The 15,858-nt window shown below is 62.6% G+C and overlaps 1 protein-coding gene across 2 annotated transcripts in view; it reads right to left on the reverse strand.

Moving 5' to 3' along the window:
* The window catches only part of ERGIC1 (endoplasmic reticulum-golgi intermediate compartment 1), a 78,638-nt gene that overhangs the window by 38,970 nt on the left and 23,810 nt on the right, over window positions 1–15,858 (reverse strand). The window contains exons 2-3 of one of the 2 annotated variants that reach the window (XM_079145420.1): window positions 7,223–7,284; window positions 4,298–4,370 (exon numbers count right to left, since the gene is read on the reverse strand). In XM_079145420.1, coding sequence (XP_079001546.1) covers window positions 4,298–4,370; window positions 7,223–7,284 — 135 coding nt within the window. Of the gene's footprint in view, window positions 1–4,297; window positions 4,406–5,595; window positions 5,679–7,222; window positions 7,285–15,858 lie in introns of those variants that run through there. The other variant, XM_079145419.1, reaches the window with a different exon arrangement.

Below are 15,858 nucleotides of genomic sequence, written 5' to 3' on the forward strand. Positions count from 1 at the left end.
CTGACTCTTCCAGCGAGCGAGACATCTATCACCTACTAGATGGATGTCCAAAAAATGTCCCTGTGTCAAGCCAGCCTCCAGGTCCTGCCCCAGCCCTGCTACAGAGCCAGGGAGCCTGGGTCACCACCCGGCTCCTCACCAGGGCTGGGGCTCCTGGGTCACACAGTCCCAGACCATCCTCACAAGAGTGACCTTCCCCATACACAGTCCGGCCGCCCGGCCCTCAGAGGCCTCGGGTCTCCCGCTGCTAAGAGCAGGGTTCCAGCGCCTGGCTGGCTGCCCAGCCCTGACTCCACTCCAGACTCGGAGGGACTTCTTGCCCCTCCCGTGGCCGGCACCTGTCCCCCCCAGCCTGACCCTAGCTTGGGAGGGTGTAGGGTTGTGAGTGAAGGTGGCCTCCAAGCTCCTGCTCCCTGGGGCTCCACCCGCCTGTGAGGCCCACCTCACCCCAGCGCCTGAGTCCTCCAGTCAGTCATTCTGCTAAAAAGCAGCAGCTCCTTTGTGCCTGGCCATCGTGCTCTGGGCAGGGGCAGGGAGCATGGCAGTGGTGCCCGTTGGGGCCTCGCTGTCCCACAGACTTGGGTTGGACTCTGGCTCTGCCACTCGTCAGCCTTGTGGGGTCTCAGCATCCTGGTGCCTCAGTTTCCCCAGCTTTAAAGAGGAGCTGAGGACGTCCAGCTGCAGGGTTTTGTGACAGTTAGATGAGATGGTTGCTACAGGATGCTGGGCTCGTATTTCCTGGGCGTGAGGCATGTCCTCCACCTGTGCCAGCCCAGCCTAACCTGGGCATGCTAACCAGATGGGCCATCACTGAGGTAAATCAGAACTGGGACGCACCGAAGGTCTCTGGTGCTCTAAGCTATTGGCAGAGAGTTCCAGTTGCTGCGTTTTAACATCATGAATCCTCAATGGGTTGATGGTCATTCAAGTTGGTAGAGCCAGGTCAGTCAAAGCCTGGAACAGTCCCGGCCGCCTTCTCCAGGGAGGGCGCTGCCTCCTGGAAACAGAATCCCAGGACATCCTGTGGGGCCACTTTCCCAAGGATAATCACTGGCCTGTCCAAAGCCCAGGTTGGAACCCAACCACCCAAACAAACATGCCTCCTCCCCGCAGGGCTGGGCCAGAATAAGCGCCTTATGTCACCGACAGCCACAGGCTGGGTCTGGCGCTGCGCTGATCTGACCAGTGGTGACCTCATTTCCTTGAGCTACGGCCTCACAGTGAGAGCGGGGTGCTGACCAGCTGTGGCCGTCAAAACTCCATAGAGGGCCAGCCACCCAGAAAAGGGGGAAAGTGGTCACCCCCCAGCTCTGCCCAAACCTGCAGGCCTCCCTGGGGCTCAGAGAAGCCTCCACAAACCTAAGACCCCAAAGGGCTGGTCCTAACCCCTGACTATTCCGCAAGTCCTCAGTCAACCGAGGCAAGTCCTGCCACGTGACAGAGGCAGCAGGAAGGCAGGGGCAGCTTCACAGTGGCACCTGCACACAGCCCGCCCCTCACCCAGCTGCGACCCCGAGACGGACGCGTCCAGCCCAGGGTGGGACGCGAGGCCTTCGATGTTCTGACGCCTGCCCTCGCCCCCTCCTCCTCTCCAGGACGTGGCAGGACCAGAGCGTGCAGAAGGCTCCAGGAGCCCACAGAGGAGTCCTGGGGCAGCAGGAGAGGCGGCGGTGCACACTGTGCCCGGCAGGAGCAGCCGCCCTGCCCGGGTAAGCAGCACGAGCTGTCTGGGCTCGCTGGCAGGCCCGACCCGGGCAGCAGGCGGCTCGGGCAGGCACGCACAGGTGGGCCCCGCCCGCTCCAGCTCAGCCTCTGACATCGTGCTGCTGGGCCTCCCCACGGCTGGGCTGACTAATGCCACCATCGAGCTGACCGTCAGGGGCCAGGGAGGGGAAGAGAGGCGGAGAAACTACCCACTTGTGGGCACACACCACGTGCAGGTGCACAGCAGCCCTGACGCCCGCTGTGCGCTAGCCAGGAGTGCGCAGGCATTGAGTACCTGCCGACCTGACGTGGGCTGGCCAGCTGCCAGGTGCCAGGCTGCGCCTGGGTAACTCTCATGGCGTGTCCCCTCCTGCAGCCCCTCATTCTCTACCATGGACCCTGCCCCGTGTGCCTCTTCCGCTCATTTATCACTGACACACAGCCAACCCTCCAAGTGCGACTTGCACGTCCACAGATTCCACCGGCCCTGGACTGGTAACGTACAGAAGGCTGGGGTGAGGCTGGGGTGAGGCTGGGGTAGGACACCTGCTGAGCCAAGAGGCCCCGGCTGTCACTCCAGCTCCAGAAAAACCACGAGGAAGAGCTACATTTATGCAAAGGTGCACTTGGTTCCAGGTTCCCTACCTGATACAGGGTACCGGCCACTCCCAGCTGACATCCCATCAGCAACCTAGAGTGCCTTAACCTAGACAGGATGACACAGGTGACGCCACGCATGGTAGGAACGTCAGCATCGGAGATGCTGTTACGTTGGGGGTCAACCCCCAGGAACACCGGGTGAGACGGCTGCCGCCCCGTGCGGTCTGTCTGCTGACCACCTGAGTCCAAGGCCAGCACTTCCAGCTCCTCTGAGAATGGACACACAGGCAAGAGGCTGGCCCAGCGTGGCAGGGGCTCATGGTCCAGCAGTGAGCCCGGAACACCCGGCGGGGGCAGGGCCTGTCTCGCCTAGTCCACCTCCTGCCCCTGCCTCGACCCACCTGCTCCTGCTCCTCACAGAACCAGGGTTCCCGCCTCAGGACTTGCCGACACTCTGCCCCCAGCACGGGAAGCGCCTGGCCGAGGGCCTGGGCTGGGTCCTGCACTACTGCTCTCGCCTCCTCGGATCACCGCAGGTCTGCAGAGAAGCCCCGCTCCAGGGAGCAGGGTGAGCTCAGGGCTGGTAGCGGCAGCTGGTATACAGCAGGGACTTCACAATGCAGCCGGCCACCACCTCCGATTCATGATGGGGCAGCCCCCGAGACACCCCGCGGCCACGTGTGCAAGGGGGAGACACTAGCCTTGGAAAGGTCCATGCCCGGGGGGGTGGGGGCGGCAGCGGTGGGGCAAGTCCTTCCCTGGCTCCTGGAGGGTCGCGTCTTAGGGAGCGACGTCTCTCCCAGAACCGGGGGAGCTTTTCACTCTGGTCTCCTTTCCCTCATTCAGTCAGTGGTGCTGAGACTCAGAGAGGGTCAGCAGCTGGCTCAGGGTCCCTCAGCAAGGCCGCAACTCCAGACTCCCAGGCCTGAGTCTCCCCACCCGGCTGTGAGGCCCGGGCTTTGGTGCCTTCAGGCTGAAGAACAGAGTCAGAGTGACAGGCAGCAACCTCTCCACCCCAGGGACAGGTGGGACGCTCCACCTGGAACCATGCCAGGGGAGGCCACGGGGCCCCGTAGGCCTGGGCGACACCTCCCAACCGCGTGGCTGTGGCAGGGCCCTCCAGCTCTCTGAACCCAGTTTCCTCGGTAAGGAGAGCAAGCTGCCTCTGGGGCTGAGGGTCCCAGGAGTAACGCTGTCTGCCACCAAGGGCCCCCTAGGGCTGGGCAGCTGTGTTCCTAGCTTCCATTGTTCTGGAGCGGAAGGCCAGGAAGGCCGAGGAAACAAGAAATTCCAGGAGTGAACAAGCAGATCCCAGTGCTGACCGCTGACCGGAGAGGAGAGGGGTCAGCGGCCCGCTCCCATGGCTTTCTGGGTTGTAAACACAGGAGTGAACAGCTTTGAAGTCTGAAGGCAGGGCCAGAGGCAGGACTGCGGGCGCGGTGGAGGGGCTGACCAACTCCAGCGGTATCCACATCCCACCCACCCCGCAGCCCGAGCGAGGCTACGATGGCAGATGATTCTAGGAATCGGGCCGGCTGGCCACTGCGTCACGGTCACCGGCTACCAGGAAGCCCCGGCGACCCCGCCCTGTGTGGGCCTGGGAAGCCCGGAGGGGTGGGGGCCTGATGTCAGCATCAGCCCCCCACCAGGAAGCTACCCCATCCGATCCTCTAAACAAGTCCAGCTACAGCAAAAAATGACCCTGAGCTGATTCAGAGGGACAGAGGCCCACGGCCAAACAAAGGGCTGCGGAGATGAGTGAGCAGCCTCTGTTCACCAGTGGACCCAGGAGGCCCCCGGGGGATGGATCGAAAGCGTTCCCTTCCTCTTGGGCAAAGCCATCTGCTGTAAGTTCAAAGGCACTTTCATGAAGCACCTTTATGAAATGCGAGACAGTGGGGAGGTTTCTGTCCTTGTTAACAGCCCCTCCTCCTCGCATCGGGGTCCCAGGAAGCTCAGAACACCTGCCCCCTGTCGGGGAAGAATGACTTACATTTCTGTCGTGATGAAGCCGGTGAGTTCCGAGAGGAAGAGGAAGAGGATGAAGAGGCAGCAGCAGATGGAGACTGCAAGAAACAGCCAAACGGTTAGGGTGGAGGCCCTGCAGGGGAGGCCAGCCCTCTCAGCCAATGGCCACCTGGGGAAAAGCTGCTTGGAGGCCCCAGGACATGGTGGGGAGGTCCCACATCCCTCCAAGAGCCCTTCCGCCTCTTGGCCTCCATGTGAAGCAGCCCCACCCCCAAGAAAGGCAGTCTGTGATCAGAACTGACCTGACCCTGGGGTCAGGGTGGCCCTCCCCGCCCTCCACCCCCAGGTGTCTCTAACGTCAAGGTCAGCTTTAAGTATGGGTGCACCCTAGTGGCACACCAGGGGTTCTGTGGGCTGGAGGGACACATCAGAAAATCTGGAGTACACATCAGAAAATCTGGAGTCCACATCGGGGCGATGTCGCGTTGAAACAGAAACTTCCGGCTTCTGCAGTGCACCCACCCTGTTCCCACACGGGTCTGAGAGGAGTGTGCTCTAGATCCCCACATTCCCTCCTGCCTCCCCAGTTCTAAGGCTGAGGCACAGTGTCTGCTGCCGTGGTCTCACTACAGACAGTCCCCGACTTGCAAGGACTGGACGTGGGACTTTCAGCTTTACAACGGGACAAGCGCGGTGCCACACCCTGCGTCGGGGCCGCAGGTCTCCGCCAGCCCCAGTCCCCAGAGGAGTTCGACGTCCTTAGAAGCTGTGCTGACAGTCCATCGGGCTGGGCGGGCCATGCCTTCTTCACTGAAGACGCTTTCCACTGAGGAGGGTTCACAGGGACTTGAGCTGAGGAACACCTCCATCTTTATCTGCCCTTCTCCCCCGATTCTGGTCCCCAGGGCCGTCCTCCCGACCAAGGCTGGGCTGAGCTGGGAGGCAGTGGGGCCCAGGCTGACTGCCTCGGTGGCCAACCTCCAAGAGGCCAGGGTCCAGGAGGCCAGAGTCCTCGACCCGACCCTGCCTCCCGTGAGCTGACTTCCGAGGGGTCCCTTGGCCTCAGAGCGCCTTTCCCCAAGTAAAAACGAAGCAGAAGCCACCCCCGCCCGCTCCAGGGCGGCTTTCCAGGATCACGTTAAGCAGTTTCCCTGTGGGATCCTGACAGCCCCGTCCCGCTGGCTGTAGGGACAGCTCGTACAGCCAGCGTGACCCGTCTGAGCGAGGAGCTTGACATGGTATGTCGCAAAGCTGGCCATGGCGGGTGCTCAGAGTCCTCCGTCCCACACGCGCTTTGCTTCCATTCCAGGAACGATCCAGGACCCCACTTCACATGTGCTCATCCCGGTCCTCCTGCTGTACCGGGTGGCAGGTCCTCGTCTCTCCTCCATCTTCTAAGGCCTGGTCCTATGGAAGCCCCAGAAGGCCCGGCCTGGGATCTGGTGTTTCCTCACGATCGGCCTAGCTGCAGTCCTCAGAGGAGGCTCCCACGGAGATAAGGTGCTTCCGCGGCACGTGGGGTACGTGACATCCCGTGACTTGTCGCTGGCGACGCCCACCCTCCTGGCGGGGCTGAGGTGGCCTCCGGGTTCCCTGCAGTGAAGCTACTGTTCTGAGTCTGCGCTCTGCCCAGGGGCGAGGTCTGCCTGCCCGGGAGTTCCTGGTGAGAGGACTGTCTCCTCCGCCTACTGTCATCAGCATGGACTGGAAGCGGCTCTCTACTTTCTCGGGTCCTAGCCCGACCGTGTGGTTTGCTCTCCTCTCCCAGCTTGGTCCCAGTGGTCCTGGTCCTGGTCCTCCAGGGCCCACGCTGTGGCCATCTGTGTACCTGCCCGCCTCTCCCTGAAATCGCGGTTTCTCTAAGGAGTCCTGGGCCCTTTTACTGAAGAGTGGCCTTAGACACCAACATCCAGACGAGTCTAAGGCTTTTATTACTCGGCTAAGAGCGCGTGTGACGCGGGACCTGTTTGGAGCTCTGGAGACGAACCTCCCTCCCGCCGCACCAGCGTCCTCTCCCAGGCAGCGCCTGCAGGGGGCGCCCTCATCTGAACCGCTCTCAGGTCTCCGAAGACCTGCCTGCACGGAGGGCGCCCTGGGGACGGGACCCAGACTGAACAGGGAATCCACCTGGGTGTCACGGCGCCGCCCACGCAGAGCTGAGGGTGACTGAGCACAAGACCTTTTCCAGGCTGTTGGGCTGCCCCCTCCCAGGGGCGCCAGGGCGATGCTCTGAAGGGTCTGGAGGGTGAGGCGGGGTACAGCTCGGCGAGACAGGGTGCAGGTCGGTGAGGCTGGGGTGCAGCTCCGTGAGGCCAGTGCAGCGCCGTGAGGCTGGGGTGCAACTCTGTGAGGATGGGGTGCATCTCGGTGAGGCCAGTGCAGCGCGGTGAGGCTGGGGTGCAACTCCGTGAGGCTGGGGTGCAGCTCGGTGAGGCCTGTGCAGCTCGGTGAGGCTGGGGTGCAACTCCGTGAGGCTGGGGTGCAGCTCGGTGAGGCCAGTGCAGCTCAGTGAGGCCAGTGCAGCTCCGTGAGGCTGGGGTGCAGCTCGGTGAGGCCAGATGCAGCTCAGTGAGGCCAGTGCAGCTCGGTGAGGCCAGTGCAGCTCAGTGAGGCCAGTACAGCTCCGTGAGGCTGGGGTGCAGCTCCGTGAGGCCAGATGCAGCTCAGTGAGGCCAGTGCAGCTCGGTGAGGCCGGGGTGCAGCTCAGTGAGGCTGGGTGCAGCTCAGCAGTTCCATCCTCAGCACCACAGAAAACATCCGGAACATTGCGGATTTCAGATGGAGGCTCCTGCAGGGTCGGAGGGTTCCGTGCGCACCCCTCGCAGACTGGTGCAGACCCTCGGGGCCCAGGGCAGGGGCACCTCCCCACACTCCTTTCCTCCCTGATCCGGAAGCCCTGCACCGGGGCATGTGCGGGGGCGGGGGACAGGGGCCCAGGGTGGCTACTCACTGATGGCCCCGGTGTAGGTGGGCTGCGTAAGGTCCTTGGGCACCTTCCTGTAGATGTCAAACCTGTGGGAGGAGAGAGTGGGACTGAGGCCACAGCCCCGGGGTCAGCCAGCCGCGGCTCCCACGCCCAGGCCCCTCCCCCAAGCGGCCTCGCCCCTGCAGCCTTCGAGGTGCCCCCGGGGCACCCCCTTCATGACACCTGGTCCCCAGGGTCACTCCCTGTTCCCTGCAGGCTCACTGGGTTTGTGTGCTCTGCCCCTGGTTCTCCCCGGCCACGTCCCCTGCACGGCCCTGGCACAGAGCAGGCCCTGCGTGAGTAACTGCGGAGCCAGGTGGGTGACTTGGGAAACGGGGGCTGCTCTGGTCACCTCTCTGCCCCCTCCTCCCGTCTCCACTCTCCCCTGCAGCCCCTGCTCCCAGGTTACTGTAAAATCCACCTGCAGCCCACGGCTTCCTCTCCCGAAGCACTGCTGTCTTTCCAAGCTGCCATCCCAACGGAGCACAGGGAAGTCACAGGGACAGCAGAAAACCCAGGGCTTGGCACAGATGACGTGGATTTAGCACTGGCTGTTTTACCCCCAGGCCTGGGAATCAGATGGTTCCAATCTTGGCTGGTGCTCTTCCTGCTGTGTGACTGCAGGTAAAACACTCTCCCTCTCTGACCTTGGCTTTCCTCCTCTTTTGAGATGGGCCTTCTCCTACTAGACCCGAGAGCAGAGGAGGCTCCCGGCCTCCTTCCCTTCCCCGAAGGTGCGCGGCAGGCAGTCTCCCCAGCACAGGTAATGTCCTAAGCCCACAGGCACCAGGCTCTCTCCCGGCCTGACTGGGCGGAGGCTGGTGACTAGTGGGCGGGTGGCTCCTCTCTGGTGACTGAGAAAACGCATTCTACTAAACCCAACAAGGACGGGACATCTTGCCTGAGGGCTGACGTTTGACTCTGTGCCGAATACAGGTGAAGTGCACTCTGCTCCTTTGCTATGACCTCGGGGAGAATGCCTGTGGGCCCAGGTTCAAAGGGCACAGCTTTCTCTGCTGTCTGCTGTGCAACAGAAAGGAGGCTGAGGAGGGGGCAGTCCACGTGACCTACTATCACCCTTCTTTCTGAAAAGGCGGGAGGCACATTAGAGGTCGGCGCCGACTGTGGAGTCAGACTGCCTGGACTCACTGTAACTGCAATCCTGTGTGACCTTGGGCACACTGCTTAACCTCTCTGTGCTTTGTTTACTTTGTGAAGTGGGACAATAGCAACTACACCACAGTGTAGCAGTGAGGGTCAAATGACAGTGCTTAAGTAGCACCTGGACTGTGCGTGACACCCAGGAAGCGCTGCGTGAGAATCTGCTGGTGGTATCGGACACCGACTTTGCACCGATCCCTCTTCTGGGCATTAGGGGCATGGAGACAAGACTCAGCCCTGAGCTTGTGAACCTGAAGCTCAGCAGAGACAAGGAGAGGGAGGGGAGGGGGGCGGCTCCCTCGTGAAGGCTGTCTGCAGGGCAGGAGGAGTGCAGGGAACAGTGGCCCAGGCAGGGAGGGCAGAGGTCAAGACCAAGGGCAGGGCAGACCCTGGGCGGGGGTGGGAGGGCAGGGCCAGCGAGCTGGTGCCCCTGCCCTGGGGCCACCAGAGGATGGCCCACCCTGGGGGAGGCACCCCGGGCTGTTCCAACCCAGGATGCCACCAGATGGTCCCCAGGAGGCGTGAAAGGGACGCTTTTCTAGAACTGCTGCCCTTGAACTGACCTTCCCCTGGGCTGGCCGTGCGCCCTGCCCGCCCACTCAGCCACCATCTCCAGAGGAACCCACGGCCACGACTGCGGGCACCGAACACTAAATTCCGTGAGACCCTCAACGTGTGTCACAGCGGGCGCAGTGAGGGTGGCCCACGGTGGGTGGCGCCGTGCCACGGCAGGGCTGCCCCGCCATCCCCACTTAGGACGGGTTTTGTGGGACGAAGCACCCAGTGGGGCAGCACCTGGGGAGCCGGATGGTGGCCCATTAGGGGCCAGGTCTCCGTGTTCTAAGGAAGGCCCACATTCACAAGCTGCATGAAGTTCCCGGTTCTCGGGGGGCCGTCGAGAAAGGTCTGTGGTCAGAGGAGGCCGGGCCCTGGAAGCTGCAGAGTGGGGGGAGGACACGGCCAGCGCAGAACTGGGAAGTCCACTGGGGCCGGGGCAGGGCAGCTGCAGCCTCCACGGGAGCCTAGTAAGCCCGCAGCACGGGGCGCGGGGGACGGCGGGAGGGCCGCGAGCGCACTTGGCGTGGATGGACGGGAGGTGGAGAGCCTGCCCACGCCCGCGGCCCAGCTCTGCGGCCCGGCCCACAGCGGGCGTGGCGGCCCTCCCGGCTTGGACGTGGGGCCATCGTGCAGAGGGAGCTGGGGAGCCTGCTGGAGCCTCGTCACGTGCGGGCGAGTCCGAGGTCATCTCAAAATGAAAAGCTGGGCAGTTTTCGTGACCCAGCGGACATGCTTTCAGAAGTGAAAGGGAACGACACCTGTGAAGCCTTCCGGCCTGGCCCCTGGTCCCCACCCAGGGCTGACAGGCTGGCACGGGGGTGGCGAGCCGGGCACAGGGCGCAGGCAGAGGTCCTTCCGGCCCCAGCACCTGCACAGACACCTTCGCATCTAATCCCCCCATGACCCGCTAGGCCCTGGCACCCCATCTTTCCAAAGGGAAAACCGAGGCTCAGGGGAAGCTGATCCAGGGAAGAGCGGGGTTGGGATCCACACCCAACCCGAGGTCCCGGGCGGGGTCCTTCCACGGCTCCACCCTGCGGGAACCGGGCCAGAGCTCCCCGTCTCAGGGTGCAGGGTTTGCTCTTCCGGGCAGCTGCCCCGCGCTGCGGGCCCCTCCGGAGGACGGACATTTCTTCACTCATTGACAGAGCCTCCTCTATCGGGCCCTGCTGCCGCTGGCAGGGACATGGCATCGACGCGCAGACATAGCCCTGCCCTCCAAAGCTCTCGGAAGGACCACCTGAACACAAGGTCCGTGAACAAGAACTCCATTCCCACGCCTAACCCGAGCTGGAGGCTGGCGGGGAGGAGAAGGAAGAGCTAAAAAGGACCCTGATTTCAGAGCTGACCACAAGCCAAGTGAGTCAGCGGTGAATATCCTGAAATTGGGCCACCAGGAGGCTGGTAAGAACCTAGGCATGTGACGGATCAGGAAGTGAGCCGTCCATCCTTCTGGCTCACATTAGTCAGCCCCTTGCTGTGGTAATGTGATCACCTGTGGCCACCCCACTGTCAAGAGAAGGGGGAAGGGAAGAGGGACACTTGGTATGGACCTACTGTGTGCTAGCGTTGTGCTAGGAGCTTGAGTGGCACGTTCTCATACAGTTCTCTGGAGTGAATTTCCAGTTAGAGAGCGTTCTCCCATTTTACAGATGAGGCTGAGAGGCCTCCTGGCCTTGGCGCTCTCTGCCATCAGCTCCAGAAGGTTCCCTGTCATTCACTTTATAGGACCAACAGAAGCCTCAGGAAGAGCGACTTGACCGTTCGAGGTGTAATGAAACTGCAGGATCTGATAGCCGGGGAAGGGGCCCAGTCCAGCTCCTCAGGAGGTGGGAGTTAGGCAGCCTGGGCAACGCAACGAGACCCATCTCGTTTTTTAAAAAAAAAAAGTATCTTAAACAAAAACAAGTAAATAAAAAGCTTAGAAACCCTTGGCGTCTCCCATGTCCTTGAAAAGTTGTATGCTGGAGTCTCAATCGGGAGCCCCTATGCCTCTCGGGGCGAGGCGATATCTAGAGACACACGGCCATCGAGCCGGGGCTGGGGGCCATGGGCACCAGAGGGTGGAGGCCATGCCCCCAGTGCACTGGACACCACAGGACACCAGCCCGTGTCCACGTGCTGGAGCTGAGGCAGCCTGCCACGGGCCAAGAAGCCAGCAGGGAGCGCGTCCCCATCCCCGAGCTCTCCCCAGAGGCCCGCTGCTCTGCTCCTGCAGGAAGTCAAGGCTGCAGCCTGCCTGGCCCACAGACAGGAAGGTGGGGCCATGCGCCGCCCTGTCCCTTCTGCTCTGTGTCCCAGACAGAAAACTGGGCCCGGAGCACACGGAGAATGACAACATGCACCCGGGTGTGCTCTGTGCCTCACTGTGACCTCACTGTCATGCCGGGGGCAGGGCCACACCCTGGCTTCGCACCTCGGCGCAACGCAGGCCGTGGTGCACACGCAGGCCGTGGTGCACACGGCAGAGAGGACAGGCTCACTGAGCGCGTCAGCAGCCGCCTGGGGCCAACAGGGTGAAGACAGCGCCCAGCAGCCCGAAGCAAACATGGGTCTCCCCGGGGAGAGGCCGAGCTGGGCACTCCGAGGACGCCTCACTGGACCCGTCTCTGAGTGCCAGCTCCTGGGCTCTGCTGCTTCCCCGAGGACGAGGACGCGGGGATGGCTCTCTGGCTCCTGCAGAGAGTCCTGGCTCGCTCTGTGGCCCCGTGTGGGTGGCTGCCGGCAGGAGGCTGTGACGTCACTGTTTCCAAGGCTTCATGGAACTGGAGGCCATTTGGCAGCAAGCATTGGACATGGGGGGTCACTCCTCCTAAAATAGCCATTGAGGCTCTGGGCAGTGCTGGGCCTGGTCAGCCCTGCCCACCAGCCCTGTGCAGCCCAGTGCCCAGCCCAGGGTGCTGGTGAAAGGCTCACGTGTCCTACCTCCTCCGCTCAGCCTTGCTGACCCCCACAGGGGATGGTGCCAACGTGTGTGTGCCCATGCCTGTGTGCTGGGCACAGAGGAGGCAAATGCCCCCGTCCAGGGGGCGGGGCAAGGGCGAGCCCTGGGATCGTTCCCTCGCGGGCTCTCGACCCTGACCCTGGAGCTGCTAGCCGTGTGTTGGTGCCACTCTGCACTGGTCAGCCGGAACCGCCTGTCTTTCCTGCCAAGTGCAAGAGCTTTCGGAGAGGCGGAAGGGCGGATGCCAAGAGCCCGGCCAGGACGTGACCCCACGGGGAGGGCTCCCCGGGCACCTGGCCTTGAACTCGGCCTTCAGGTCCTTCATCCCACAGCCTGCAGAACCCCGCCGGGCGGGCAGTGACGCCTTCCCATTTCCTTGACTGGTGCAGGGCCAGGCTTGACCCGGTGAAGCCTGGTCGCCAGTCACCTGCTTCTGAGGGGGCCTCGCGCCTCCGCCAGGGGCGTGGGGCTGGGGTGGAGGAGCCTGGGCCTGGGCTTGCAGGAGGTCTGGGGACGCCTTGGCGCACAGCCGACGTGGCCAGTGCACACACAGCGCTCCCCCAGCCCCACGCCTGTGCAGGGGTCTCCAGCTTCGCCTGCCCCGCAGCCTGGCAGCCTGTGCTTCTGCCATCACCCCACACGAGACCTCAGACCGCAGGGTTCTGGCCACAATAAAGAGGCTCTGGCCAAAGAGCTAGAGGGCAGAGTGCCTGCTGCCCTTCCCGAAGGCAGGGCCAGCATGCTCCGCAGCCCCGACAGCCTCCCCGGGCAGCCTCCCCAGCTGGTTCCGTGCACAGGTGCCTGGCCAAGCTGGGGAGGGCAACCGGGTCTTCTGCACTGGGCAGGCCCCGGCTGCAGTAGATTTGTCCCTGCGTCTCCTGTGGGTTGTGCGGGGCCAGCCCATCCACGACACCCAGGAAGTGCCAGGTGAAAATACAAAGTGACGGCCACACAAGGCTGTGCCCATGGCACCAGCCGTTAAGAGCACAGGCTGGAGAGTGGCCCATGGCGCAGGCGCAGTACAGGTGCAGGCACTGTACAGGTGCAGGCACTGCGGCTGGACACAAGCCATAGCGGAGGGACCGCCTGCAGCCAAGAGGGCACCACCCGACCGGGACCCTCCAGGGACAGCACCAGGGAGGAGGCGGAGGGCGACCCAAACCGTTGACCTTAACGTGCGCTTGTGGGGGGAGGGGCGGTCATAAAAGTGAATTCACACCTTATTTAAATCTTAGGGAAAAAAATATACAAGGTGAAACCCAAAGTCTACATGAATGGCTCCACTCTGACTCCTAGGAGACGCCCCAAAACATTAGCTCTTCAGGGGCGAGTGCGACAGAAGTGGGAGACCCACACACTGAAAGCCAGAAAACGCTGCCGAGGAGGCTCCACAAATAAATGGAGAGGGAGACCCCGCTCCTGGTCAGACGGCCCCAGTGGAGAGGGAGACCCCGCTCCTGGTCAGACGGCCCCAGTGGAGAGGGAGACCCCGCTCCTGGTCAGACGGCTCCAGTGGAGAGGGAGACCCCGCTCCTGGTCAGACGGCTCCAGTGGAGAGGGAGACCCCGCTCCTGGTCAGACGGCCCCAGTGGAGAGGGAGACCCCGCTCCTGGTCAGACGGCTCCGCTGGCAAGATGGCATCTCCCCGACAGATCTACACGCTGAACTCAATTCCAACCCCAAATGCGCTTCCTCACTTTCAGCCTGTGTCCACCTGAGCCAACACAAGTCAACAGAGGGACGAGGAAAGGCACCAGCGTCCCCCAGGCTCCTGCCCCACTGACCAAGCCCCACTGAGCTGGCCCATCCATCCCACTGAATCCCTCCACTCTGCACCAGTAACTGGGGAAATGGAGGCTCAGAGAAGGAAAGTAAGGAGGCCAGGTGCACCCAGCCAGCAGGAGGCCGTCGGACCAAGGGAGTTACACCGTGATCCTCCCTGGCCTCCTGAAGACTCCGCATGGCCCCAGAGGCCTAGCTGTCCAGGCTCGGAGCTGCCTCCTAGTGCCAACAGCCGGCATGGGCCCTCGCTGAGCGAGCAGAACTGGAAGATGTGCCCCGGGTCCTGCAAGCGCCGCTGGAGAGGCCCAGGTCGCCCCACCCTGCACCAGCCGGACGCGCTCTGCACAGGAGGAAGAGAGGCGGCCGGGCTTGGCCCGAGTCAGCCTTCCCGTGTGAACTCATGGAAACTGGACGTGGCCGCGGGCAACACCCCCAGGCCATGACAGCATCCCAAGTGAGACTATAAACGGAAACGCATTCTCAGAGGGCAGTGCGGAGCGGTTTGTCAAAGTGACCCACCATCCAGCAAAAACACTGCCAGCCTCCACATGCCCCACAGCAGGAGCTATTCCCGGGCCTGGGCTCTCAGGCCGGTGGCTCCTGGCCAGGCTGGCCCTGCAACAGGCTTAAAGGGGATGGACTGGTGGGCGTCAGTGTTTTCAAGTTTAGGAGCAAATCAGGGAGAAACAGGCCAGGTCCTGGCGGGAGGTGCCCCCTTGGGGAGCCCCGCTTCCCTGACCTTCGCCCCCTCTGCCCTTTGGATCCCATCTGTCCCTGCTCTGAGGGCACCTTCAACAACGATCCCAGTGACCTTGGGAGGCAGTGACAGCCTACATCTGGGGAAAAGGGAAGGGTGGGAGAAGGTCACTGCCGTCTCAGAAGGGCAGCGCCATTCAGAGGCAAAACTAGTCCACCCCATCTTCAGAGAAAAGAAAACCGGTTCAGGAAGACCGTGTGATAGTGCCCCAGATGCGACCGAGACCCGCAAAGGCAAGCAGGCCAGGGGAGGAGGGCAGAGGGGCCCACAGAGCCGGCTCCCAACCTGGGAGCCCACGGCACTGGACCGCTCGGAGCCAGGCGGGGCGGCGGGTGGGAAGGGCTGCGTGCACCAGGCCAGACTCAGGGTGAGGCTCTTCTCACAACCCCCTGCAGAGGGCAAGAGGACGGGACTCGAGTGTCCTCTGGCTGGCATGGCGAGGGGACTGGGTGGTCACTGTCCTGTGGACACATCTCAGTGCTGTCAGTTTCAGGGGGGCTGTTTGAGGTGGGCTGTGTGGGTGTTAGGAGTCTAATCTGGCAAGGAGACATGTAAATGAAGATCTGAAACAAGGGAGCTAGCGTCCATTGAGGCCCCGAGGCAGGGAGCAGAGGCGGCAAACCAGCAGGTGCAGAGGCCTGGGGCAGGGGGCACAGGGAGGAGGGACAATGGGTTCAGAGGCCCCAGGGCAGGAAGCAGAGCCAGAAGGGAAAGTAGGTGCAGAGGCCCTGGGGCAGACAGTAGAGGCAGGAGGGACAGCGAGTGCAGAGGCGTGAGGTCTTATGTGAAACCACCCATTAAAAATAGTACTGACTACTTAAAAAAATAAAATGATATGCAAAGCAAACATTCGGGGGGAGTCAGATTTGGCCTAGAGACAATCAGATTGTGCACTTGGCCTTAAATCTTGAACATGTAGAATTTGTATCTGAACAGAGTCAAATTGAAAAGTACGAAAGGGCAAAGACAGCTGCGGAGCGGGGTGCTGGGACCAGACCCGTGGCCAAGCAGGTCCATCCCAGGGACCCGTGGGGGGCACCTGCTGCTGCGCTGAGACCAGACTCTGCGTGCAAGGGCCAGATGGGCGAGCACTGTCTGCAAGGCCACGGGCGTGGGAGACGCACCCTCTAGGGCCCGAGGGGTGTTCAGTCCAGACCCATGGCAAGACGAGACCCTGATGCCGCACGCTGCACTAATTGCCCATGTCACAAGCAAGGACCTGAGTCGCTTCTGGGGTCCTTCCCAGGACGTCCAGATGCCCCCAGGTCTGTGGGCTTTGGAGCTACAGTCTCCAGGGACTCGTCCTGGGCAGACACCACCTTCTAAACCACTCACGCAAGTCAGTAAGAAAACCTGATTTTACAGTGATTCACCTCAGCGGTGACTGAGAGGTGACGTCTCTTTTGAATGGTGCGGGCA

The sequence above is a fragment of the Sciurus vulgaris genome (assembly GCF_902686455.1).
Source record: "Sciurus vulgaris genome assembly, chromosome: 6".
Taxonomy (NCBI): Eukaryota; Metazoa; Chordata; class Mammalia; order Rodentia; family Sciuridae; genus Sciurus; species Sciurus vulgaris.